The following is a 26,039-nucleotide window of genomic DNA, read 5'->3' as shown; positions in this document are numbered from 1 at the left end:
AGGAATCACCCTCGACCAGAAACTAACCATGACCAAACACATCAAGACCTCTGCGAAGAGTGCCTTCCTCAATCTGAAGCTTCTCAACAAAATTAAACCCTTCATCCCGCCCATGGACCTCAAACAAGCCACCCAATCACTGGTGTGATCGAGACTTGACTATGGGAACGCAATTCTCTCCGGTACAGCTCTTTCCCACCTCGCGCCACTCAAAACAACTCTCTAAGCTGCTGCCAGAATGGTCACCGGAGTAAAAAAACAATATGACCACTTATCTCCCGCACTCAGAACTAAAATGGCTCCCAGTGGAAATGCGTGCCAGCTTTAGAACAGCCTGCCTTACACACAAAGCCCTGCACACAGGGAAACCGGAATACTTGGCCTCCAAGCTCAAGAAAGCCAGCCAGACAAGAAACCTCAGGATGCTCCAACACCCTCTTACTTATCCCTTTGAAAACACGCAAGCAAAAAACTGCGGCACGTTCCTTCGCAGGAAACGCACCCAAAATCTTGAACTCCATCCCGGTTGATATAAGGACTATTCCCTTCTTCATAAAATTCAAAAGACTCCTAAAAGACCTGTACCTAAACCGTGCCTTCCCGAACTGAAATCCAAAACACAAAAGCCTGCACTCTGCAGCCACCAGGCAAATGCTCCATCACTCCCTACATCATCCCCGTCCCCTAACGCCCTCCTCGTCCTTCAACTCTCGGAGGAAGACCTAGCCCAAGACTTTGTCCACGCATCGAGACTACCTCGGAACCTCTCTACCTCAATGCGCCCCTCGGACGCTCCGCACACTGGAACTTTTGAATACTTTTGTTTACTTTTGACTCTTTTCTCCTATATGCTGTGAAGCGCTCCGATACCTTTGGGTCTGGCTGGCGCAATATAAAACCTCTTAAATAAATAAAATAAACATTACTTAAGGTTATGAAGGAAAATAGATTACAGCACTCTAAATCGGAGGTTCCTTTAAATATCTGCTAATCCAGTACAGAACCAGTATGCTAAAGAAAGAAAGCAGAGTGAATAAACTCAGCAATATGCACAAACACTGAGGTAAAGCGTTTTTTAATAAAATGATTAAATACAAATGTCTTGCAGAATGCAGATGTTCAAGAACTCAGACCTCCAAAATACAGCACTCAATAGGTACTTGGTTGTACACATTGATTCACTGCAAATAATACCTATGATGTGATCAAAAGCAGTGGCCTTAAAGCAACAGTCACAAGTAACTAGGATGTAAACTACAACATTTTAAATAAAAATACACTTTATCACAAATGTAACTAAACATGTTAAATTCAACCAACCGAATTCTGTTGATGGACACACATTATAAGAAAGCAATTGGTCAACTGTAAGTTCACAACATTAACACCTTTAAACCCTCTTTTGCGTAATGTTCAGGAACTAACTACTTCAGAGTAAGGACATTAGGTATTACTACTTACTTCTAGGTACATATGCCTACTCAAAAAACAGTGCCCCAAAATATTTCTACAATGCAGACGAAAGCATTCTATAATGGGGAATCTGTGTAGTGTTTTCTGAAGTAATCGAGAGGCAGGATTCAATTTTGGATGAAAACTTCTAACTTAAAACAAAATGGTTACTTACCAGTAGGAGTAGTTTTGCAGCTTGCAGAATTTTCTGGATTCACATGCTGTGCATTATTCCGCCATCTAGTGGTTGGGTCCGAAATAGTCCTGGTTTGTTTTTTTCTTCTTGTTTTTGGGCGCTGTCGACCGCCATTTGGTGCCAGGTACGTCCCCTGTGAGACGTCAGACGGCACCCTGGAGGTCGTTGTGCGTGGTAGCCACCTTCGGATTCTTTTTTGTGTGTGTGTTCTTAGTTAGAAGTCCTGTCAATGGTTATCTAGATAATGACTGTAAATCTCTTCCCCACCTGTTTGTTTTCCTCGCAGGGGAAGTCGGGTGGGTCGCATGTGAATCCAGATAATTCTTCAAGCTGCAAAACTACTCCTACTGGTTAGTAACCATTTCGTTTTGCAGGGTAAATCCCTTTCTGGATTCACATGCTGTGCATCGGATTACGTAGCGGTTTCTCCCATTTTGGGGAGGCTGTGGTAAGAGGAAGACTTTGAGAACAGGTGCTGGAGTACTTTCTGTCCCATTTGTGCTTCCTTATTCATATGTATGTCCACACAGTAATGGTTTGTGAATGTGTGTGGTGATGCCCAGGTAGCTGCTGCACATTAAGTGTCTATGGGCACATTGGCCATAAATGCCATGGTTGCTCCCTTCTTTATGGAGTGAGCCGCTGGCTGTGTTGTGAACTCCTTATTAGCAGTGGTATAGCATATTTGGATCGCTTGGACTATCCATCTTGAGATTGTTGACTTTGTGACAGGCGATCCTGTGTTGGTGTGTGCGTAGGCCACAAACAACTGTTTGGATTTTCAAGTTTGTTCTGTTCTTTGCGAGTAGTAAAGTAGTGCCCTCCTTACATCCAGGGAATGGAGGCTTCTTTCTCCCCTTTTTGAAGAAGACCGAGAGGAGGATATTTTCGTTTAAGTGGTAATTGGATTCCACCTTTGGCAGGAACTGTGGGTTTGTCTTAAAATTACCTTGTCCATGTGTATTAGCATGTATGGTTCCTGTATGATTAATGCTTGTAACTCGCTTACTCTCCATAAGGGTGTTATGGCAATAAGAAAGGCTGTCTTTAAGGCGATATGCTTGTGTTGTGCCTTATGCATGGGCTCAAATGGCTTTGTCATTAACTGTGTGAGCACTGTATTTAGACTCCGCATGGGTACCGCTGCTGTTCTAGGGGGAGCAATTCTTTTTGACCCTTCTGGGAATCGTTTTATGACCGGCCTTGTGAAGAAGCTTTCGCATGCTCTTTCCTTGGTGTATGCTACGATAGCAGCGAGGTACACCTTTATGCTCGAGTATTTGCTGTGGCTGTCTAGGAGAGGAGCTAAATAGGTGATCACTGTTTCTTGAGAGGTGATTAACTGTGCATCAGGAGGTGTATCGCTTCCATTTTTCGGCATAGAACTTTCTTGTAGTTTGCTTTCTTGCTTCTTTAAAGATTTCCATTGTTCGTTGAGGCAGGTTGAGGTGACCAAACTATGTATTCAGGTGCCAGGCCGCTAGTTGCAGCGTCTTTGGCTCCAGGTGGAAGATCTGATCCTGTTGCATTGTCAATAGGTTCTTGTATGTTTTGATCTTGATCCTATTAACCCTGGACAGCTCCAATAAGCTTGAGTACCATGTCTGTCTTGGCCATTGCGGGGCAATGAGAATTAGGTTTGTTCCTGGTTGTCTTGACCTTTCTATCACTCTTTGGATTAGGGGTATTGGAGGAAAAGCGCATGCAAATGTCCCTGACCAGTTTAGTGACAGGGCATTCCCTCTTGACAGGAGGTGTAGAAACCTTGAGGCAAAGAACTGGTATTTCTTGTTCTGTATTGTTGCAAGCAGGTCTATCACTGGTGTTCCCCAGAGATTGAAGATGTATTGTGCTGTTTGTTGGTTTGGATCCCATTCGTGGGAACAGTTGTTTTGTCTGCTCAGCTGGTCTGCTGTTGTGTTTTCCACTCCTGGAAGATGTACTGTTTGCAAATGGATTGCTTGGGATACTGCTCATTGGCAGATTTCTTGTGCTAGCTTGCTCAGTGGGAATGATTTTGTACCTCCCTGTTTGTTGAGGTAGAACATTGTTGTAGTGTTGTCTGTTTGGATCAACACAGTTGTCCCCTGAATATGTTTCTGGAATGCTTTCAGTGCTAGGAACACAGTTTTCATTTCCAAGTAGTTGATGTGTTTTATGGAATCCTGTTTGTTCCATGGACCACGTTCTTTCAGCTGTTTGAGGTGTGCTTCCCACCTGCTGAGGGATGCTTCTGTAGTGATTGTCACAGAAGGAGTTGGGATCCTGAAAGGTCTGCCTTGTGCTATGTTGTTGGATGCCCACCATTGTATTTCTGCTTGCAGACTGTGCGTAACAACCACTGGATCCTTCCAACTCCCTGTGGCTTGTTGTTGGTCAGCCATTCTTGAAATGGGCGCACGTGTAGGCGGGCGTGAGCAATGAGTGGTATGCATGATGCCATCATGCCCATAAGTTTCATGACCCTCCTCACTGTCAGAGACGGACCCTTGTGGTAGAGTGATGTTTCTTGCTTTATTGCCTGTATTCTCTTCTGCTTCGGGTACACCTGCACGTTTGAGTTTAGTCTTGCACCTAGTAAAGGCTTTTCTCTTTCTGGCTTTGTGGATGACTTCTTGTGGTTTATAGAGAAACCTAGGTCTTGCAGTGTGTGAATAGCTGTTTTAATGTGCTTGAGGCATTTCTGTCTTGTGTTTGCCCTTATGAGCCAGTCATCCAGGTAGGGGTAAACATGTATCCCTTCTCTTCTTAGGTGTGCCGCCACTGCGGCTAGGCACTTGGTGAAAAACCTGGGTGCTCACTTGATTCCGAAAGGGAGTACCTTGAACTAATAGTGTGCTCTAATTCTATTGCTTGTTTTTGCAGTAGTTCCTTTATTTCCAAAATTACCTGTATGAGTTCTTGTTTTTTGAAACTTTTTGTTTTTGGTGGGTTTGCAGGTGGTGTCCTTGTTAGTTCTATGCAATACCTGTATTTCACCAGATTTAATATCCAATTGTCTGTTGTGATATTTTGCCACTGTTGGAAGAATTGTAATATTCTTCCTTCTACTGGTGTTTGATGTGGGTCCTGTTGTATTGGGGAGTCAATTTGAGCCATTTCCTCTTCCTCTAGAGGGCTGGCCTCTTCTCGAAAGGGCTGCTTGGGTTGTTGCCAACCTTGGTATCCTGAATGTTGGCCTATTTGTTGTCTGGTACCTTGGCCTTGTTGCTGTTGTGACATTTGCTGTCCTTGTCTAAAAGCACCTCTTCCTGTGGGTTTTCGGTTGTTGAACCCACCTCTTTTGAAGGTACCTCTTTGCTGGCTGTTTCATTGTTCTTCTTGATTTGTTGGAGGGATTCTTCTATCTACTTCCCAAATAGTGTGTCCCCTGCGAAAGGCCAGTTGAAGATGGAGGTTTGTACCTCCTGTTTGAACCCTGAGATCCTAAGCCAAGCATGTATTCTTAGGGTGGTGCCTGTGCACATTTGCCTGCTGACAGTGTCTACTGCATTTAGTGCAGATTTAAGGCACGTGTTTGCAGTGTTTCTGCCTTCTTGAACAATAGATTTTTCTCTTTTTGCCCTGCTCAGGGAGCTTGTTGATGAGCTGCTCTATGTCGTCCCACTGCTGGTGCCCGTATCTGTTCAGGAGGGCGTTGGAGTTAGCAATCTGCCATTTTGTTGCTGCTTTTTTCTCTATCTTTCTTTCCACCATATCCATTCTCTTTCTTTCTTTTTCTGGTGGGGGTCCAGTGTTAGAGTGCATTAGGTCTTCTTCTGGCCGGGGTGACGATGAAGGTGTTGCCCTGAATAGATTTAGGGTCCTTGGAGGAGGCCTTTTACTTTTTCTCGACCCTTGGTGTCACCCCCTTGCCTGAGGCTGGTTCCTTAAAGGCTTCCTTGCCCAGGTTTAGGATGCTTGGTAGCATTGGCAAGTACTGTGTTCCCTTGTTCGCAGAGGCCATTGTTTCCAGCAGGAAAGATGTGTCTCCTTTTCCCTCTTCGAGGGGTACCCCGAAAGTGTCTGCTGCCCTCTTCACCAGCTGGTTGTAGAAGGCAATCTCATCTAGTGGTGATGACTTCAACGGATAGCAGCATCTCTCCTCTTCAGGACTTTCGGTGTCGAGATCATTCCATGTGTCCTCAACATTTTCTGAACCTTCTACCTCTTCTGGAGCGTCTTCGTAATCCTCGGGATCTTTGCGAGGTTCGGGGTTTTGAGGGGGATTCGAGGATGCCCTTCTTTTCTCCTTTGGCGTCTTCCGCCTATTCGGCGTCAACGTTTTCTGGTTCGGTGACCGGGACTTTCGGGATCCGGAAGTCTTTGAGTGATGCTGCGTCAAACACCTTTTTCTTCTGGAGCAGCGTCGTCATCTCGGCCGCGAGTAGTTTTCTCTTTTTCTCGACCTCGAGTGTTCTCTTGGCGTCAGACACCAGAGACTTTCTTGTCTTGCTCGCTCTTGCGTCCTTCGATGATGTTGCGCTTTTCTTCAGGGGTTCATGTACGACCCTGGTTTTCGGCGTCTTATGCGATTTCCCCTCTTCGGTATCGCTTGGTAGGGTTCTGTGGGGTTTTTTAGATCGCAGCTGAACTTGGATTGACTTTTTACTCAGCGTCGGGCTGCCTTTGGTTGCGCCTTTCCTTCATGGCCCTTCAGTTCCGACGGATGTGTATGGTGTCTTACATTATACATCTTCTTTCCTGTGTTGCCTGACTTCTCATGGACGCGTGGTTTTTCGGAGTCTCCTTCCAGAATTTCGACGTCCGATCCCTCATGCGGCGACTCTGCTGCCATTCCCTGATCCTCGTAGTCACTGGACAGGCCCAGGTCCTTGAGAGAAGTCTTCTTCCATGTTTGAGAAATGGTGGCGTAATGGGCCTCGCTCTGCTTTCGACGAGTCCGGAGTGTTTTTGGTAGGAACGTTGCGCAGGCCTCACAGTCCTTGTCCTTATGGTCCTTTGATAGGCAGAGGTTGCACACGTCGTAGCGATCGTGTTGTGCGAGCTTGTGGTGGCACTTGGGGCAGTACTCAAAAGGGGTATTTTCCATGGCCCCTATTTTGCCATTTGTTGACCGTAAGAGGTCTTCTGTGTCGATCCTGGAGTCCTGTTTTTATCTCCTGTTGCATCGTCGATGTTCGGTGTAGTTCACTGGAACTTTGTCTTTTTCTTCTTTTTTCAGGAATAGCCTGAAAAGCTTCGGAGCTTCCCGTCTTCCTTCCAGACCCAACGGCGGAAAAAAGAATCTGAAGATAGCTACCACGCACAACGACCTCCAGGGTGCCATCTGATGTCACACAGGCACCTGGCACCAAATAGTGGTTGACAGTGTCCAAAAACAAGAAAGAAAAAAAAAAAAAAAAAAAAAGGACAATTCCGGACCCAATCACTAGATGGCGGAATAATGCACAGCATGTGTATCCAGAAAAGGATTCACGCTACAAAACAAACTATACTCAAGACCATGGGGAATGGGAACCAGAACCTATTTTAACCAGTATTGGCAATGCCAATGGGCCTGGCTTTAAAGAAATGTTGTATGGTAATTTGAAGCATAACAAGTAAATAATATGGGAATGGACATGTATTTGTGTGGAAGCAAAGACCTGTAGTATAATATTGGTGTAGGTTAAAAGATCAGGTGATAGTTGCACTGTCAAGCCACACCTACACATCCCTGCAGGTTGAGGACTACCCTCCTCCCATCTGTGCTCTGCTACAGAAACCATCCTTAATTATCTAATACACTTTAATAGCATTACAATGTTGTGTGCGTGTACCTGAAAATTCAAGCGGAGGCAGCTGGATAAATAAGCAAAATGATCACAGTTGTGTGGAAGGCAAGCACTTTATGGAAGCACTCAACTTCTGCGCAATCGAATATGTCCTCCTAGCTGCCAAAATGTGGCTGGATCCAATGGCCCTCTCTAGTGATGATGACATAATTGTCTGGCGACAGCCGCGCTGTCATGCAAGACCATAATAATAATAATGAAAATGTATTACACACTGGGGAAGAATGCCCTATTATTCCTAATGGACAATGACATGATATGTAGCCAGTAACAAAATGGTGTAACGGAGGATAAGAGTAAACACCAGAAACTCCAGCATTATCAGTATTGCTTCTTAATTGGTATACCAGCCAAATGAACTACAACAGAGCAGAAGGGGTATGTATAATACTTTTTGTTGTCTTCAGAGCATATATTAACTTCACAAGTTTAGAAACATTACATTTACTTAAATACAAAAATAATCATGACATTTTGGAAAATCCTTAGATATACATTTGAATGTATTTGGATGTACTTCATTAGTCATTTTCATTTTGTCGCTTTAGTATAAAATAATTTTATATTCACAAGCAATAACTATATTGGACCTTGCCCTTTTACCCGTTCACTTGTACTCATTCGTTGAATAAAGGTATGATTTTCGGTCCACATAAAGAGTCCCAAAAACAGCAACTTGTGTACTGTGCGTTTTAAAAAGATATCCCTAAAGTTTCAATCAATGGATCAATCAGTGGTTTATAGAGCGCGCTACTCACCCATGAGGGTATCAAGGCACGGGGGGAAGAAAGCAGCTCCGGGCCAGTCAAAGAGCCAGGTCTTGAGGTCCCTCCTGAACGTATGGAGGGTTGGGGAGCGTCTGATGTTGACCGGGAGCACGTTCCAGGCTTTGGCTGCGATGTAGGAGGAAGCTCTCCCACCGGTTCTGTTCCTGCGGATGCGGGGGACCTCTGCCAGGGCGAGGTCAGCGGAGCGGAAGTTCCTCTTGGGTACGTGGAAATATACTCGGTCGTTGAGGTATTTGGGTCAGATGCTGTTGAGGAATTTGTAGGCGTGGGTGAGGAGTTCGACGCCTTGGCTGATAAACTCCCTCTCTTGGTCTTGTTTCTAGCTTTATACTACAAATGGACTACGCGTAAACTGACGCTGCCAATAAAAGGCCTCAGAAGTTACATTGCGGAAGGAAGACAGATTTACCATATAGAGTAGGTCCACAAGATTACTGCGTGACCACGTTTTTGGCACACTATAAAAACTCTTCACATCCCCACCAGAGAAGTGGAGCTATTTGTGCTGTGCACATTAGATCACTGTTGGCAGCGCGGAGGGAGTAAATGGTGAATCAGGCGATTTTTGGAATCACTTAAGTGACTAGCACTTGCTTTGATTATAAAGATAACACCTTAAGACCATGTAGTATTTGTGTATATATTGATAGTTACTGCAGAAGCATCTTTGGAGTCAATACTCAACCAGCGGAACTAGGCTTTCAAGATTAAGTAGTGAACTCTTAGTTATTGTCAATAGCAGGACGTGACTAGCACTCAAACGGTCTTAATTTTTCTTGTCCAAGGAGAGAATGACTCAGTTCAGGAGCCAATGAGCCCTATCACGCCTCCGATATATGTGGAGAAACCGGTGTCTCTTAGAAACGGTTACCTTGGAGGGAAAATCCAATGTGGCAAAAAACCCAAGGCAAGCACCAAAGTATAGAATGCTGAAGAACTAGGTAGAGGAAAGTGGCAAACAAAGGAGAACCCTAGGAGAAAGCTGAGCAAGGGATGGATCAGACTGTAGGATACTCAATGGCTTCTTCCAGGTGCTGGAAAAATTAGGAGCCAAACGACTAATGCTGAAAAATCAATATCTGAATGAATTTGGCACACTTCCAGCTGGTTTTCCTCTCCTTTTATAGTCTCATGCTTTGAAGGAAGAGGAAAAAATGCACAGGAAATGGATCTGCCATCTTAAATAGGAATCTAAGTGTAGGTATAGGGAAGGGGGCCATTCAGGATTGGACAAAGTCATATATGGACAGCAGAACACTCTCCATACAGTCAAAAAGGAGAAAACAGACTTCCCCCAGGCGCTGCCCAAATCCCCTCTTGACGTCAACTATGCAGCAGCAGACCCAGCACCAATACCAAGATGTGCTTGCTTGCCACAGCAGTCCATGTCTTCCCCTGCTGCCTGGAAATCAGTGCCAGAAAATAGCAAAGGGGGCACATCTTCGACCCGCAAGCCCGTAGTGGGCCATAGTGACCAACAGGCCCGGTAAGCCAGAAGTACAAAGTCACTACCAGGCAGATGAGTGAAAGTGTCTGAACTCTCAAATTAGGCACACTTCACGAGCCCTGTTTAATAGTTAAACAACCTACATGTATTTACTCTAGAATTTGAACATTAAGAACTAAGCTCTTTGTTAACTTTAGACCAAACCTATTCTGCTGAAGAAAGTCAGATGTGAATGAATATTCAAGGATAGAGCACAGAAGGGAAAGGCTAGGCCAAGTGTAATATTGGCATTACATGTTTCAAGGAAGGGCAACAGAGAGGCCTAAAGAAAAAAAAATTGTATATGCAGGCACCCCAGAGTTGACTTTCATGAAGTATGAAAACCCTGATCTACTGACTGTCTAACCCGATCAATTAAAGCTTGGTAGATGGTGCCATCAATTGGTTTGAGTATTTTAACACTGCTTAAGTCATTACAATTAATGCTATTTTCTTTCTCACCGGGTCAATAGTTCACTAGGGCTTGTCTTTATTTGCATTCATCATTTTAGTCTCTTGTTCCATCCAATCCCCCATAGACAGAAGTCCAAAGTGCCATGAAACATCAATAACAACAATACATTAGGTACTCCAAGTAGAACAAGCATTGGCATAGCCAATAGGTCTCGCTTTTGGGACCTTATAAGTATTTAGTTATGCAGCACAATATCCTTGGTGCAACAACATCAACTGTTGCATGGCTAAACCCTTATAAGGTCACAAAGGCGAGACCTATTGACTATGCCAATGCTTGTTAAGGTGGCCAGACTGAAATAAAGAGGGGGCCTGTGCACGTCCAACCCCCCCCCCCCCACCTCACCCCCCGTGGCTACGTCCTGAGTTGAGACAGAATTAGGAATAAAAGCTAAATCAGTATAAACAACAGAATAAAAACTGAACACAAAAAAAAATTTACTGGGAGATCATGAAGAATTTTTGAAAGAGGACATTGTTCAACTCGTTTTTGGATGCGTACATGTAGGTAGTGGTCCGTAGATTTAAGGGGAGACAGTTCGAATTTCGAGTCGCACTCGCAGTGAAGGCCATCGTGGGTTCGCTTTAGAACGTTTGTGGTTCTGAGTATTGATATTAGCCCACCAGACCTTCTTGATTTAGCAGCAAGGTGGCAGGGTCTGGACTGGTGATGTAGAACCTGGTGGCTCATGTCTGGCTTCTGTTCGGTGGCTGCAGCTTCTCAATTAATTGTTTTATTAAATGTGATGTGGATTTGGTCTGTAAACGGACAATTCACGCACTGTTACTGTACTGTGGCTTTAAGACACCAGACGGGGAACGGGTCCTAGCTGAAGCTGCGCAGAGTTACATTGTTGCTGATGCACCCGTGAGCCGAAGGCACATCACGTGTCTAGACATGTACAAGTGAGGAGGGGGGGGTTACTTACTGCACGACTGGTGCATACTAATAGTCGATTAGAAACTGTCTGAGCACCGCAAAGGTGGTAAACCCAGGTTTAAAATTAATCGAGACAGTTGTAAAATATGCGGATATTACCACAGGCCTCAGGAGCAGCCACTGACCTGCACCAGCAGACAGAACTATTAGATGTCCCCAAAAGAACACCTACATTCTTGCACCATGTGAGTTCATGCACAGAGAGTAACAAGGCCTCTGCAGCCTGCACCCACATGGAGAAAAACAAGGACTCCGAAGACTGCACACACATAAAACATGGAGAAATACAATACATCTTAAGCCTGCACACATTCAACACACTTAGAAAAAAAAGCATTGAAAACGTGCGTCATCGCGATCGCTCTGAAAGCGAAAATGATCGCGATGACGCACAAGTTTAAGTGCTGCTGAAGGCTAGCAGTTCGCGCGTGAACGCAAGCACTAGTCCAGCCAGCAGCACTTTGAAAACTCACATACAAAATGTCTCTCCGAGCCAGCACATGCGCTGCGCTCAGCGAGACCTAAAAATGACTCTTTTGGTCATGTCACCCCCACTTTTTGCCACTGGTACGGAGGTTTGTCGACTGATGTGCACTGGGACCCTACAAACCAGGCCCCACTGCCCTTTCACTAAAAAACAAGCCAAATTGGTCCAATTGTCAAACAATTGGAACATACTTTAGTACCCCTGTAAGTCCCAAGTAAGGGTGCCCCGGGTACCTAGTATATAGGTACTAAAGAGGGTCCCTAAGGGCTGCAGTGTGAATTATACCAACCGCCTGCCATTACAGAATGCGTGTCATCGTGCAAACCATGACTGAAAAAGACAACATGGAATGTTCACTGTGCCTAGCGCCAAAGTCACTGCATGTGATGTAGGCAAGTTAGTCACCCCTACAGCAGGCTTGGTAGCCCTAAGTCAGGGTGCATTATATTACATATGAGGGTATATCTGCACGAGCAGCTATGCCCTTGTGCTGTCTAGTGCAATTACTAGATGGTACAAATGAACAGGGAAGCAATCTTAAGTACATGTACTAGGCACTGGTCAAGAATTCCTCAGCTGCAAGATGGCTTTACTGAAATGTATGGCATATGGTATTAAACAACTGGTCTTAATAAATCCACACTGATCCCAGCATTGGATTTATTATGACACGCACCCAAAGGTCACCTGAAAGGTGCCCCATGAAACCTACTAGTCCTCTAGTGTGCTGGCTGACTGATAGTGTTCAGCATGCCACCACAGACTAGTTTTGGACCCTCTGGAGGAGAGCATCTGCACTCTGAAGCCCAGAAACAAAGCCTGCTCTGGAGAAGGTGTCATTGCTCCTGCAGCAGGATGGCTAGTGATATAGCATATCAAGGCCAGGTGGCAGCCTTCGATATGCGACCTAAGCTTACCCCAGACCTTGAAGACACCCCCTGACCGGAGGCCCATTTGGCACCAGGACAAATAGGATATTAGCTATGCAGTAGGGGATCTTGCACCAATAGGCTAGTCACACCCCCAAGGTGGGCTGCCTGATGTTCTCCATGAAAGAAGGGTCCCACCATTTTGTTTTTTGTAGAATTAGGAACTCTGGGACAGGGTTATACCCACCCCCCCACAGAAAGTGATCATTTAGGGGGAATAGTGAACCCATGGTTAAGTAGTCCATTGGCTACTACCATTTACGCCCCTACATTCAGTATTTAGGTTTCCCCCTGACACAAGGAACTCTGATTCATCTGACTAAATAAAAATAAGGTCAAAGAAGAGCCGAAAAACGCAAGAACTGTGTAATAGGTGCCAAAGCAAACACAAGGAGATACTGGACGGAGCGCTGAAACTTTTCAGACACTCGCCCTCAGTCACAGACCTGGGTTGAATCCATCATCGTTCTTTAGCTCACTTCGCCACCTCAGTTCAGGCCCAGCTATATGCAAATCAGTCTTGACCCCGTGCCTCATGGGAACAGTCCAGCCCGAACTGCCAAGCCAGGTCTTCCCTGAACCGGAAACAAGCATCCTGGGACCAGTGTCGGGGTAACACCCCTCATCAGCCAGGCTAGCTAGAATTCAGAGGCAAAGTGAGCAAGGGACCCACGTCAGGCATACCCTGCCAACTTAGGGCAAACAAAGCAAACACTAGGAGATGATGGACAGAGCGCTGAAACTTTTCAGACACTCACCTCCAGTCACAGATCTTGTTTGAATCCATCATCGTTCTTTAGCTTACTTCGCCACCTCAGTTCTGCCTGCCTGCTCCTGCCTCGACAATTGCTAAGAGCTGCCTCATCCTGCCGCAGTGCATCCTCCAAAAGACTTGAAGTGCTACCAGCAAAACCAGTCAGCATCTCCCTTGAAGTGGAGGAGCCACTTCCCTGCAGCCACAAACCACATGGACCTTGTACACCGTTCTGCAGACTCCCGGGTCCTCTGAGGAAGCAGCATCCCCGCAGGAGGTCCCCATGCTCCAAGAGGAAATCTGCCTACCAAGTTTGGAGACACCAGGACCTCCAGGAGCCGACTTGCACCAATACCTGTGTTACTGGAGCCGTTGCAGCAGTCAAAGCTTGTTTAGTGTTCAGCCCAGACATCAATACCACCAAGACAGACATACCAACATGGGATGTCGGTATCAGAGAGGCCATCGAGAATGGCCCTGTTGTCCTGTTTTGTCCCCATCTCCAGATCGACCTAGAAAGTGAGCCTCCAACGCAAGCAACCTCCCTAACAAAATACCTCTGCACGAGAGCCCCACAGTCCAAGCCCACGACAGTGTGCTCTTGCGCCAGAGACCCTCAAAAAGCCAAAGCTGCTCAACCACACTACCACAAATAGAGCACCTTCGGATCGTTAAAGCAAGCCCCTGTACACCAATAAAGGATACCTCAAGACTCTGCACAATGCGTCTCATTTTGGTAAACTATTTAGAGAGCCTGCTTCCTACACTCAAGCCCCAAAACTTCAAAGCCAAAGGTAATATCCGAGAAAATTCAAAATACTACTCAATGATGTACACCATAACCACTGACAATATACCTGAACCAGGCCTAGCTACATGAAAGGTAATGGGATGATGGTACAAGTGTCCTAACAATAGATTTGCCTCCATCTAGGAGACAAGTAAGTCAAGTATGAAGTGTCCTTGATTGGGCGGGCAGTTGGTGACACACAACAGAAGTAATGTTTCTCTTGCATCAGCAATCAACAGTTAATGGGAATGCAAGTAGGTAGGATTAGAGCATGTGGTAAGAATACTCATGCAAACAAGCACCAGGAAAGTCCCAGGAGAGGGAGAAATTGAGGATGGAAAGGGGATGTTGATGGCCCAATTGACAATCCGCAGTCCCAAATACGAGAAGACAGTTAAGTCAAAATTGCCGAAGCTGCTGAACAAGATTCATAAAATAGGGAGTCACATGAGGCTGTAACAGCACAGGTGAATTAAGTGGATAACACCAAATACATTCACAATAACCATAAGCACATTATTAGGCTCCAACATTAAAAGAAACACACTTGATTTGTTGTAGCTCTTCCAGTGCTATCTTCCAAGAAAACTCTTTAGGACCTTATACACTACCAACTCAGCCCTATTACCAGAAGTAATACAATGTGTAATGAACAACAGGCAACCCAGCTACACTCCCATTACCAAAAACATCTTCAGAAGAGCAGCCTCTGGTTTACAGATAGCTCTCCTTATTGCGCAAAGCAACTAAAAGATGAAAAACATAACCCAGGAAATAAACCATCCTTTGCTTCGGGATAGTGTCCTGAAAGCAAAGAAGAGGATGACTAAATTTAAAGAACACCACATCTTTGAATTAATTTAAGGTTAAAAAAAAAAAATGTATCCTCTTAAACATGCAGAGAACAATAAGGAGGGAACTTAGGAAGTACTCAGGAAGTAATGCTTATTAGTTTGAGAGAAAGCCACCCTTTGCTTTGGATGCAAGAATTAACACATTTGAGAATAAGTCTACTCCTGGGTGACAACACAAATCATGAGACACTCATTGGATGTGGCCATGAAAAACCTGTAGGCACCAGAAAGAGCTAAAGCAATAGATCAAAGAGATCAAAACAAACATTAAGAAGTAAAAATCTCTAAGACTTCCCATTGATACTAAAGCCCTGCTTTCAATAACGATTGTGAATCATTTCTTATTACCCTTGTATATTGCTTGTCCATAGCCTCTACTAGGGTTTTATCATTTTGCCATTTTCTGCACAGCGCCAGTGCAGTCTGTATACTTCTTTTTGGTGTTTTCAGCGCATACATTAACTTGACAGGTCTCAGAGTTAATGCATCTTTTGTACACAACTAGTTCGGAACACAGGTTAGTAATTGTTTCTTTGTGTTTGTCAACTCTGCTATCGGAAAGACATTTATTAACTCCTTGATATTTCAAGTTAATACAGGTGCTCAAGGCCCAAATAAAAGTGCACAGATACCTTCTGCTCTGGTGACGTACAGTAAATGGTATCATGATATATCCCCTAAAGTTCACAGGGTGCCAAGTTCCACATGAACCCAACAATTGTATAATTTGACCAGTGCATGATGCCCACAAGATTAATCCCCTTTATTAACACGTTTATTACATATCATGTGGCAGTGTTAAGAGCTAACCCCTCTGTTTCCCTCTGGTACAAATGCGAAAGCCCAGAAACACTTCATACTGCTGCAAACAAAAAGTTGCTCAGGTGCCAATCGCCTGCAAATAGACAGACTAATATTCCCGAGACACACCCTTACTCCCACCGAATAACAAGCATTGGCATAGCCAATAGGTCTCGCCTTTGGGACCTTATAAGTGTTTAGCCATGCAACAGTTGCATAACTAAATACTTATAAGGTCCCAAAAGCGAGACCTATTGGCTATGCCAAGCGGCCGTGCGTGCGCGAAAGTGAAAGTAATCGCAGTCAAGCGCAGCGCGCGCGCCCGCGCACATGCACTGTAGCTCTAGGCTGGCCTTGGTAGCACTTTTGGAGCCCTCTCAAAAAGTCTCGCCAGACCAGCGCATGCGCTGGGTCAGGCGAGACCTAAAAATCGCTCATTTAAAGCAGCTTGTTGCATTTCCTCTTGAATACTTTCCTTCAGCTCTGGTGTTTGTTCTACCTCTCTCCTCCAGTCTGTCCCTGGCCTACCCATACTATGTATCCCTCAAAACAGGACCTGGTTCCCTCCCGTATTTGGCACCTGTAAGGAAGTGAACTGTAGAAAGAAAACAAAATTGAAGAAGGCCCAACTTAAATGGCAGAGAGAGGGGGAGACTGACAGCTTAGGGAGACTTTTTGTTTGGCCCTAGGAAGTGAGGCATAGAAAAACAGGTTTCTAGCAACACGACAGCCTCTGCTTGCCCAATAAATAGCCTACGCGAGCTGTGAAACCTGAGAATCTCATTATAAACTACAAGCAGTATATTTAGCGAGACAATGTTGTATGCTCAACCCTGTACATGGGTAATGTGCTTGTCACTCTGCAACAAGGTCAATATGCATAAGCTTTCAACTGAGGAAGCCATCACTGATAGGCCTTCAAGATCGACAACTGCAAAGTATTAAAAAGTCATTATATCATTAACTAAAATCCTGCTTTGTGGGTGAAAGTAAGCGGGTGTTTGATTGTGCTTAGCATTCAATTTCCAGAGATTCTTTCCAATAAAACAGATCTGGCAATCTACCCAAACCGGTTGAAGACAAAAGGTTAGAATATGTTAAAAGATCCAAACACTTGGATATACCTGGCGTATTCCGAAGGGCACACTAGCACAAGATAGCAATGTGACATCCTAAGTCTTCATCATTCGGTCATTAGCACTTAATGTAAAAAAGGGATTGCTCAATCTAGGCTACGTGGAGGACACAGAAAATCTCTCATACGGCAGCATATGGCTATATGTATCCAACATTGAAAAGTGCATCCAGGCCATCATAAGAGTGACTCGTGAACATAATGAAGTAACAGAGAACAAGGCCAACCTACGAACATTAAAATTTAATGCATACCTCATTCATGCCTCACAGGATAGACATTAACATAACCAATCACCTATGCGATGAAGTAGCTAAGTATCTGGGTACATCACTACCTTTCCACTATATATGCATAGAACCTACAGGTGTAATTCCCAGGTGAAACAAAGTGTACACAGAGAACATCTTCATCTGTAATCAGGTTAACGCCTTCACAATGAGCAGTATGCTTAAAGTGTGATCCAAACTAAAAACCACACATGATATTCAATGATCGAAATGCATGATTCATTGGGATTGAACTGGCACAAAGCAGCATGCCTCAGAAGTAGGCTCATTCAAGTGAGCTGCGTAGGCCTGATACAAAGCTACCATTTGGCGTCATAATTGGTGCATGTCAAGAGATGTGTGGCGAAGCTGAATTAGATGGCATTAAACATTTCAGAACACTGACTGTCTCCTGAGCCTCCCACTTATTCTGTTCATATACCACAGCCGACATCCAGCTGAGAATTAAGGCTCATTGCTTTTGACCATGCCTTAAGATGTTGGTATGAAATACAATGTCAATGAGGAATAAAGATGCATTTGCCACCAAGTCATAGTAAGTATATTGTGACAAAGGTGAAATGCTACAATGCTAGGGCAAATCAGACATTGAAAAGAGCTTGGTCACAGATGGAAAATGTAAGTGTGCAACCACTCCAAAGTGAAAGCTCTCTTGAGAAGCACTCAAATGAATCCTTGCCATACCACCCTCCCAAAATCATGTATAAAAATAAACAATGAAGCAAAATCTCTCTGAAAGGCTGTTGAGAAAGCAAATGCTGTTCACACACAAAAACAAATCAACACTCTCCTTTATGAGGGAATTTCTGCACCTATTCAAGTTGAAGACGAGCCAATTATTCTAACAGATGACCGTGATCCTAAATTCTGTCTCACCAGTCTTCAACCACTGGCCATCAGGCCAATCTGCAGGCTTTGGATTCACAAACTACAATTTAGAATGTGTAGTCTCATCCCACTCCAAGTGATATCTTCTACAGAGGAGACCCTCAAGATGCGTCCTATGATCATTAGTCAATGCCATCATCAGTGGCCTTTAATCTCTTCATGTAGTCTTTTTGGGTCTTCATAGTAAGCCTTAAACTCAAAATCCATTAGTATGCAATCAGAACTCCACGCATTTAAGTCTAAAACATGCACAAGCATGGAGCAACCTGAAGCCTGCCTCATATTTTTATCGAAGCTTGAATTTCAAGCACCTACTTCAAATTGGATTCGACCAAAACCAAAATCCATCTTAATGGACTGAGATCCTAGAATGACACTCAGAGAAGATGGGGGGATGGACTCCCCCGACTCACTTCCAAAGTAAAATCCTGGACTTCATCTTAAGAGAGCAACCTTCCTTCAAGTTTCACATTGCCAAAAAGAGTCAATCTGTCTGGTATTAACTATCACTCCTGTGAAATAGAAACTATACCTCTCTGAATCAGACTAGAGAACCACAATTCAGGTTCTTGTCTAACCCCATCTGGTTGGATCCAATTATCTACCAGCTGGTGAACCTAGTACCCACCCAGCCCTATTAGAGGGTGCAGTGAGACGGCTGCTCAACTGTTTAAAGGCCTAAAGCAATATGTCCATACAACTCAAACTCTCAATGTAGTACTCTGGATATTCATTCAGACCAGCATCATATGACCATGCTGCTTGCTCTAAAAAGCTTAATTTGTCTCCTTTGTACATGGCATAAAACTTTACTTCAGGAACAAAACGCAATAGAGTCAACAAGATTAACACGATGGCTCAGAACATCACTCCATGCTTGCTGCTTTACCTCCCCTTTTCTGAAAAGCGCTGTAAAATGAACTTCTGGAAGGAGCACTTCCTCCACTAACCATAGGGAACACTGAGCTCCACTGATCTCCCTGGCCCAGCTAGTGGAACCCACCCTCTCCATTTGTGCACGATTCTGAAACATGCCTCCACTGATAGTTACCCAAGCTTATGCTAGCTAAACTCCAGCACATATATACCTGCAAGTCATCTGCACTTCTTACCGAGAACAAAACCAATAACTAACATACCTCCCCATGTGACGAAGTCTGGGATTAATTGCAGCTTCTTCTTTATCGGGCCATTCATCAGCGCAGACAAATCACCCCTGTGGAGAGGTTCTACATGGCGATGGTAAAGTTTAGCTGGGAAAGGAGGAGAGAACACAATCAGGAAGTTAAGTATGCTTCCAACAGGATTATTTGACGACAGTATTAAAGAAAGGGGCAATAGTGCACATGAAGGGCTCATTAAAAAATTCGGGTTCTTCAAGCCATGCAAACTGAGCAAGTGGTGAAGGACAGTGTACAAATGTTTTGCACTATGAACGAAGCAGGTTTTCTTTCTATTGCATTTATCATTAAGCCAGTGCAATCCCAGTGCCCTCACTCAAAGCACACCAAAGTAGGACTAGGATCAACTGTACTAACATATTTATTATTACATTTGGCGATTTTGGTGAAAAACGAATGTTCTAGAGCGAAAAACTGCATTTGATTAGTTACAAGGGTCTCTTGAGCTCGATAATATCCTTCGGAAATAAGAAAAAAACAGAACAAGTAAAGGATGTAAAACAGGGTACTTTTTTTATACAGTTGAGAATACCTATTTGTCGGTTGTTTGCAACAAGAAGTAGAAAATAATAAATATTTCAGTAACAAAAGTTTGTTCTATGTTGAATAATTATATATTTTATAAATTCTAGACACACGATTGAACAGATGCAATTAAGCTTTGCAATTATTAGTCACACATTTAGAACTGGTTTTTGTGGTACTATTCGCTGAAACTAGATTTGAACAAGTGACTATCGGATTCCAAAGATAGCAACACATTACTAGTGCCCTTCCTGAGAGCTCCATCTTTTGGCTAGCAAACACATCAATGTTGTGCCTCATAGCCACAGGAGTGCTCGTCAATCATAGAACGCTTTGAAACAGCTACTCACCCACAGAATGCAGGTGATTAAATCCATAGGAAGCCATACGAGCATGCAGCACCAAATGCCTTCTCGAATAGTGTGCAGTGTCAAAACGTCGTATATTAAATGAAAGATCAAAGGCCATAGGCTTCTGCATTTTCAATTCCCTTTAGCTCATGTCAACTTCTGAAATGAGTCTTCCTTCAATTCCATATCCGGACCAGAGGCAGGCAGTAAGCTCAACCACTTGAATTTCTTGCAACAGCAGGAAATACCACAATAACTAGAACTTGACTGTCCGGTTCACATCACACAGATTACTGAGCAGTTCAACTACAACGTACGACAAGTACAGCCAATGGAGCTTTACATGAAATACTTCACTCCGGATTAGTCTCGACAACACTTCTGTACTAACAATGGAGTAAAGTACTACTGGAAGGGGTAGTTGGGAGGGTTTCGTATCAGTAAAATCGATTTACACCAATTTAGACTGTTCTGCACAGATTGCTGTGGCGGTTTCTAAATCTCACATGATGGGCAGTGATCGTTTCAATGTGTCTGGGCACTATGGTGTGCTTCACACTGAGAAACTGGGCCTCTATTATGTCTGTAGTGCATAATCACCTTTTTACCCCTATTCCCTTCAACCCTTTTTCAGTAGTAGCATCAATTTCTCTGCTTCGCCTGAAGCGTTTGGTGGCTCTGTCCTCGCGACAGGGATAGAGGACACGCAAAGCCAGGCACAGAGAGCTGATCCTGAACCTTTTGCGGTCTGCTTGCGTTTCTTGCGGGGCAGAGGCAGTGCACTGTGGAGCGATTCCAAGAACATCGGGTCTGCTGAGCATGCACTATGAAAGGAGCTCAGCTGTCAGGCCCAACTCTGGACTGGTCGTACTGGGCATTTGTCGCATCCAGGGAGGCTGAAAGGATGGGGGTCAGATTTTGTTCCTGTGGACCGGTTAATCGCCGATCTGGGGGGGCATGGAGTTTTGCAAATTGTTTTGGGTTTAAAACAACCCCCTGCATAGTTTTTTTATATATCCAGCAGTTTTGAGGCAACAATAAAAATGTCAAGACAATGCTTGTGATAATTATTCCTGCTGGAGAGGGACAGGAGTTTTGTCTAATGCTAGTTTTAACTCATCTAAAGTAGCAAAGAACTGTATTTTATGTGGATAGCTCAGTGGGTTACTGCTTTTGTCAGAGATCCTTTTGTTACTTGTAGTTAATAAGTTACAATCGAAATATAGGACAGTGAGCTATGAACTGCCATCAAAGAGCTTCATGCAAATTGCACAATACAGGTTAGAAAGTTATATTTTCTTAACCACTCTTTCATTACCTTAACCCCTTCCATGCCCATGACGGAACGGTTCCGTCATGAGCATCGGTTGCGCTGTGCTCATGACGGAACCGTTCCGTCATGGCCCCGCCCGCGCTCGAACCCTTCAGCACCGCGGGGGAATTCCCGCCGCGCTGAAGGGGTTAATGTTGCTAAAAGTGTTTTCTTTGGATAGAAATACAATTATTATTTGTAAAGCCATCTCCAACCACTGTGTTACGTTCTGAATCCTGAGTTTGTGCTTCTCCAGACCAAGCACTCTTAAAACATGCCTACCAGTATGGATGTAGTCACCTTTGTCTACTTTAACATTTTCTATACACTGATTTACACATGTATGATTCCATGGTCCCCGTGTGTGTGTGTGATGTAAAGTTCTTCAACATCCTTCAAGGGTATGAGAGGCACTTGAAAACAAATGATCTAAATGCGGAACAGGGCTACTGACAGAAAAGGGACACAGTTAAAGAGTAATAGTGAGGGCATCTGTGGAGGGGGAGGCAATTGGGGAGGGGAGCACACAAAAATATTGTTGCACCGGCGCCACCAGTGCAAAAGCCACCCCCGTCATGCTGCTTATTGGGATGGAGGATGCTAACATCCCTCAAAATAGTCTGCCATTGTGTTTTCAACTACTTGGCTAGGAGTAAATATGAGCACTTATGTTTACATTCACGGATGACATCATTTTGTGTTCTCTGTAAGAATATCTGTGGGTACGATTGGGTATCCTGATGCACTTTAAGGTTATACTTTTCTATGCTTAACAAGCCAATACTACTGAGTATATAATGAAAAAACTGTTTTAGAATGCACCATTTTTGGCAACATTTCTTGTGCGGACGGGGTGGGGGTAACCCAACATCCCCACCCCCACCAAAAGCCCTCTTTTGTAGTGCTCAGTCTCGCTTACTCGCTATGCACTGTACAGGGGCTGGTCAGACAAAAGTTGTCAGGGCTGGACAGGCTTCTCGGTTTACCGCTGAGAGTTGACACACAGAAGACCCACCACCTGCCTCGCAGCACATCCCAAGGATGGACCCACACAGACCGTATATACGGTTCATGCACCATTAACTGACAGTCTGGCATTTCGCTGAAGATGTCCGTGGCCTCTCAACCTGAAAACAGAGGCATAAAAGGAGAGAGGGAGCAACAGCCACAACAAGTGCTCAGTTTCTGGGATTTTGGCCCTTCCAAGTAAGATCATCGTATGAAGGCAGTGGGTTTCAGCATGTGTGCAGGAGTCATTTCACCTGTCCACTTTGGGAAACTATCAATTTAGGCATGATAAGTGATAATTGCACCTTTCCTGAAAGGACAGCGGTCATCCACGGTCATCAACCCAGTCAAGCTACCCTTCTGGTCAAGTACAAGTTAGAATGTTAGGAGCAACAAGACCAGTCATCAACACACGGACAAATGTAAAACATTCCCTACAGTAACAGGATTCCGATTTCTGAAGGGATTGGCCTTGGACAGAGAAGGCACAACCAGGTTGGAACTTTAGTTGGGGTCATGAGGCAGTCAATGCATTACCCTGCATTTGTAATGTTCTTTACCACTAATGTTCTGGAGCACAAAACTGGCACACTCCAAAACCCAAGAGACTCCCTTCAGGCACTTGATTTTCACAGGGTAGCAAGGGCAAACAATTGCCCAGGAGGGGCCTAGAACCTCAGAATCAGGGTGAAACAAAGAATACTTAACCTGGGAGTCCAGACTGTCTTACTTCATGAAACAACAAGCATTGGCATAGCCAATAGGTCTCGCCTTTGGGACCTTATAAGTGTTTAGCCATGCAACAGTTGCATAACTAAATACTTATAAGGTCCCAAAAGCGAGACCTATTGGCTATGCAAAGCAGCCGTGCGGCCCCAAAAGCGAAAATAATCTTGATCATGATCAAACATCAAAGCGGCCGTGAGTCCGCAAAAGTGAAAGTAGTTGCGGTAAAGCGCGGCGCGCGCGCCCATGCACTGTAGCTCTAGGCTGGCCTGGTAGCACTTTTTGGAGCCCTCTCAATATGTCTCGCCAGACCAGCGCATGGTCAGGCGAGACCTAAAAAGGACTTTTATTATCAGGCAATAGTTAAAACACTTAAAATTACAACAGACAAAGAAACCCAGAAGGTCCTAAACAAAGTATGTAGCTGAGAATATTGAAGTCCAGCATCTTCTTTAATGTACTTCCCTGGTACCCACAGAATGTGGAAAATGAAAGGTGGGCCAATAGAAAAACTAGTACTAGCCCTGGAATAGCACACACAAGAATGCTCACCCTTAGGGATGGGAGTAGCCTGATAGTACAACCCTCCCAGGATCCCTATCACAGATTTCAGTTTTTGGGGGCTTCGACGATGGAATCGGCCTATTAGTCAAGGAGGATGAACAGGGTGACAGTCTCTAAAGAACTTTCCACGGGACCATACCCTTTCCAGTCCGCCAACAGCATTAAGAATCTCTTGACAAGTCACGAACTCTTCGGACTTCAAATGCAAGGTTCTGTTCTACAATGACTGGTGGTGATGGAGTATGTGCCATTATGGATGGGCTTTAGTAAGACACACAGGATGATTATGTAGAATTGAAAACAAATCCAATTATTTCACCATTCAATTTTTCCTTCATATTACAGAGTAAGGTTTATGTACATGGGCTGTAAACTTCAGGGTACCTTTCAGTTTTATATTCTTAGTGGATGCCACACCCGGTCACCGGCACTTGTGTTGGTGAGGTATGACAAAAGGAGACAAAATACACCTTGAAGGACTGTTTTGCTTTTGTAGGATTACTTTTTTGGTCTTCTGAATGGCTAACAACCGATTATCATACTAAATCACTGGTACTGAGGTGGCCTTGATGTACTTAAGTGCAAGCATTATAGGAGGATAACCTCCTGGACAAAACAAATGGTGAAAAAGAGGATGGGAAAGGTGTGGCTTGATTGCCTGTAACCTCAGCAAGCTGAAACAGCTCGAGCACTGTATTTGAGTCAATTGCTAGTCCCAATTCTTTGAAGATTGACTTTGAGATTCAACTTCGACCAGGTCTCAGCAATGGAGAAGACACACGTGTGGTGTGATCATTTGGAATTACCTGCAACCAAGTGTCTACTTTAATCATCTCAGAAGACAGGTCAAAAGGTTAGTTGTATTGGCCTTTCTAATTTTGTTCAGACCAAACACGCCAATAAAGCAAAGGATCAGTGGGAAAAAAAAAAATCAAGAAGGCACATATGATTGTGGTCTCGGTTCTCTATCCTCCCACAACAGAGTTACAGAATCCTCAAGACAAAAAGGCCATGCAACTAGTCTGACAGCATTTTTGGAGCGCACCAATGATAAAAGACTTTTAAAAAACAAATAAAGACGGTGTCCCCACTTGCTTATTATGTATGCAAGGGAAAACTGGAGCTATAAATTATTTTAAGTTAAAAAGGTCCTATAAAAAAACAGAGCGTCTATGGGTGCCCTTTACCACGACCTAAGTGCAAGTTTAGGCCGTCCGCAAAGCACCGAAGATCAGTTAAGCCTACTGAATCAACCCAATAAAAATGTACATGTAGTCTTTTTCTGAAAGTAGAAATCATACAGTTGGGCAAGGTTGAATCTGTCTCAGACAAAGTTCACTCAAAGTCAAATATGCTTTGGAAAAAACTATTGGTTAGGTGGGAGAATGTATATTTCACACCCAAAGGTTTCCTCTCATTGGTTAAATATCTGAAGAGTCCATGGATGGTTCAAGATTTCTACAATGGGACTAGCTGTCTTTTTGGGGATATTGAAAACTCCAGCAGGACAAGCTTCTAATCTGTAGGGTACACCCAAGCTGGATACTAAAGCCACAAGGGTCTGCTGAAGTCTACATTTGGGCTACAAAAAGCTCTCAAGAGGGACCACCCTTTTTTTTTTGCCTACCATTGGATTGCCTTAGTTGGATTGCCTTGGCATTGATTCCTATTCCACCTAAGGACCCAAATATTTTCAAGCCCCAACTTTTTTGTCTTTTTGGAGCAACTCCTATTGGTCACTCCCAAGACTCCTAGGACCTGAGCGACAGCACTTAGGAACCAGGACTCACTCCAGCAGAGGCCAACAGCAGGGTCCACTTGTAACTGGCCAACTTGTCACTTTCAAGAATGGCCTCTCCCACACAGTGGTTTCCACGTAGCCACACACAGGAGGTAAGCCAGTGGACTCACTTCTCAGTCCTTAATGCAAGTGAGAGCCGGTCTAACCTATCCTCCCAGGTCGCAAGCAGCAGGCTTCTTTATTTTTAGTTCTTACACTGGTCTTGAGGTGTTCGGAGGAGCTGTATGTGGTGACACTTTCCTTGAGTCCACTTGTTAGAGTGAGGGATCCCTCTGACCAATGGAAACAACATTCCCAAGGGCAAACCTTCACAATATTTCAGCACTTCATGTTTGCTTTACTGCAAGCTATCCCACAGGGCACTATTCTTAGGGAAATATATATATGGCAGGAACTTTCTTCCTCTGGGAGAAACTTCTGGTCCATTTAGGGGTCTGTCTAGGGTAATGAGGAGTCGCTGCCTTCCTATCCACTTCAAACAGGTTCTGGCACCAGCTCCCACCCCCACTCTGAGTGGAGTAAGGATGGCTA

General features: G+C 44.3%; 1 protein-coding gene across 1 annotated transcript in view; it reads right to left on the bottom strand.

The window, feature by feature from the left end:
• The window catches only part of SCPEP1 (serine carboxypeptidase 1), a 201,885-nt gene that overhangs the window by 70,607 nt on the left and 105,239 nt on the right, over window positions 1-26,039 (bottom strand). The window contains exon 10 of the mRNA XM_085617186.1: window positions 19,181-19,294. Coding sequence (XP_085473312.1) covers window positions 19,181-19,294 — 114 coding nt within the window. The remainder of the gene's footprint in view (window positions 1-19,180; window positions 19,295-26,039) is intronic.

Source organism: Triturus cristatus, chromosome 7 (assembly GCF_964204655.1).
Source record: "Triturus cristatus chromosome 7, aTriCri1.1, whole genome shotgun sequence".
Lineage (NCBI taxonomy): Eukaryota > Metazoa > Chordata > Amphibia > Caudata > Salamandridae > Triturus > Triturus cristatus.
Note: the sequence above shows the minus strand (reverse complement) of the source record. Positions and strands in the feature narration are given on the sequence as shown.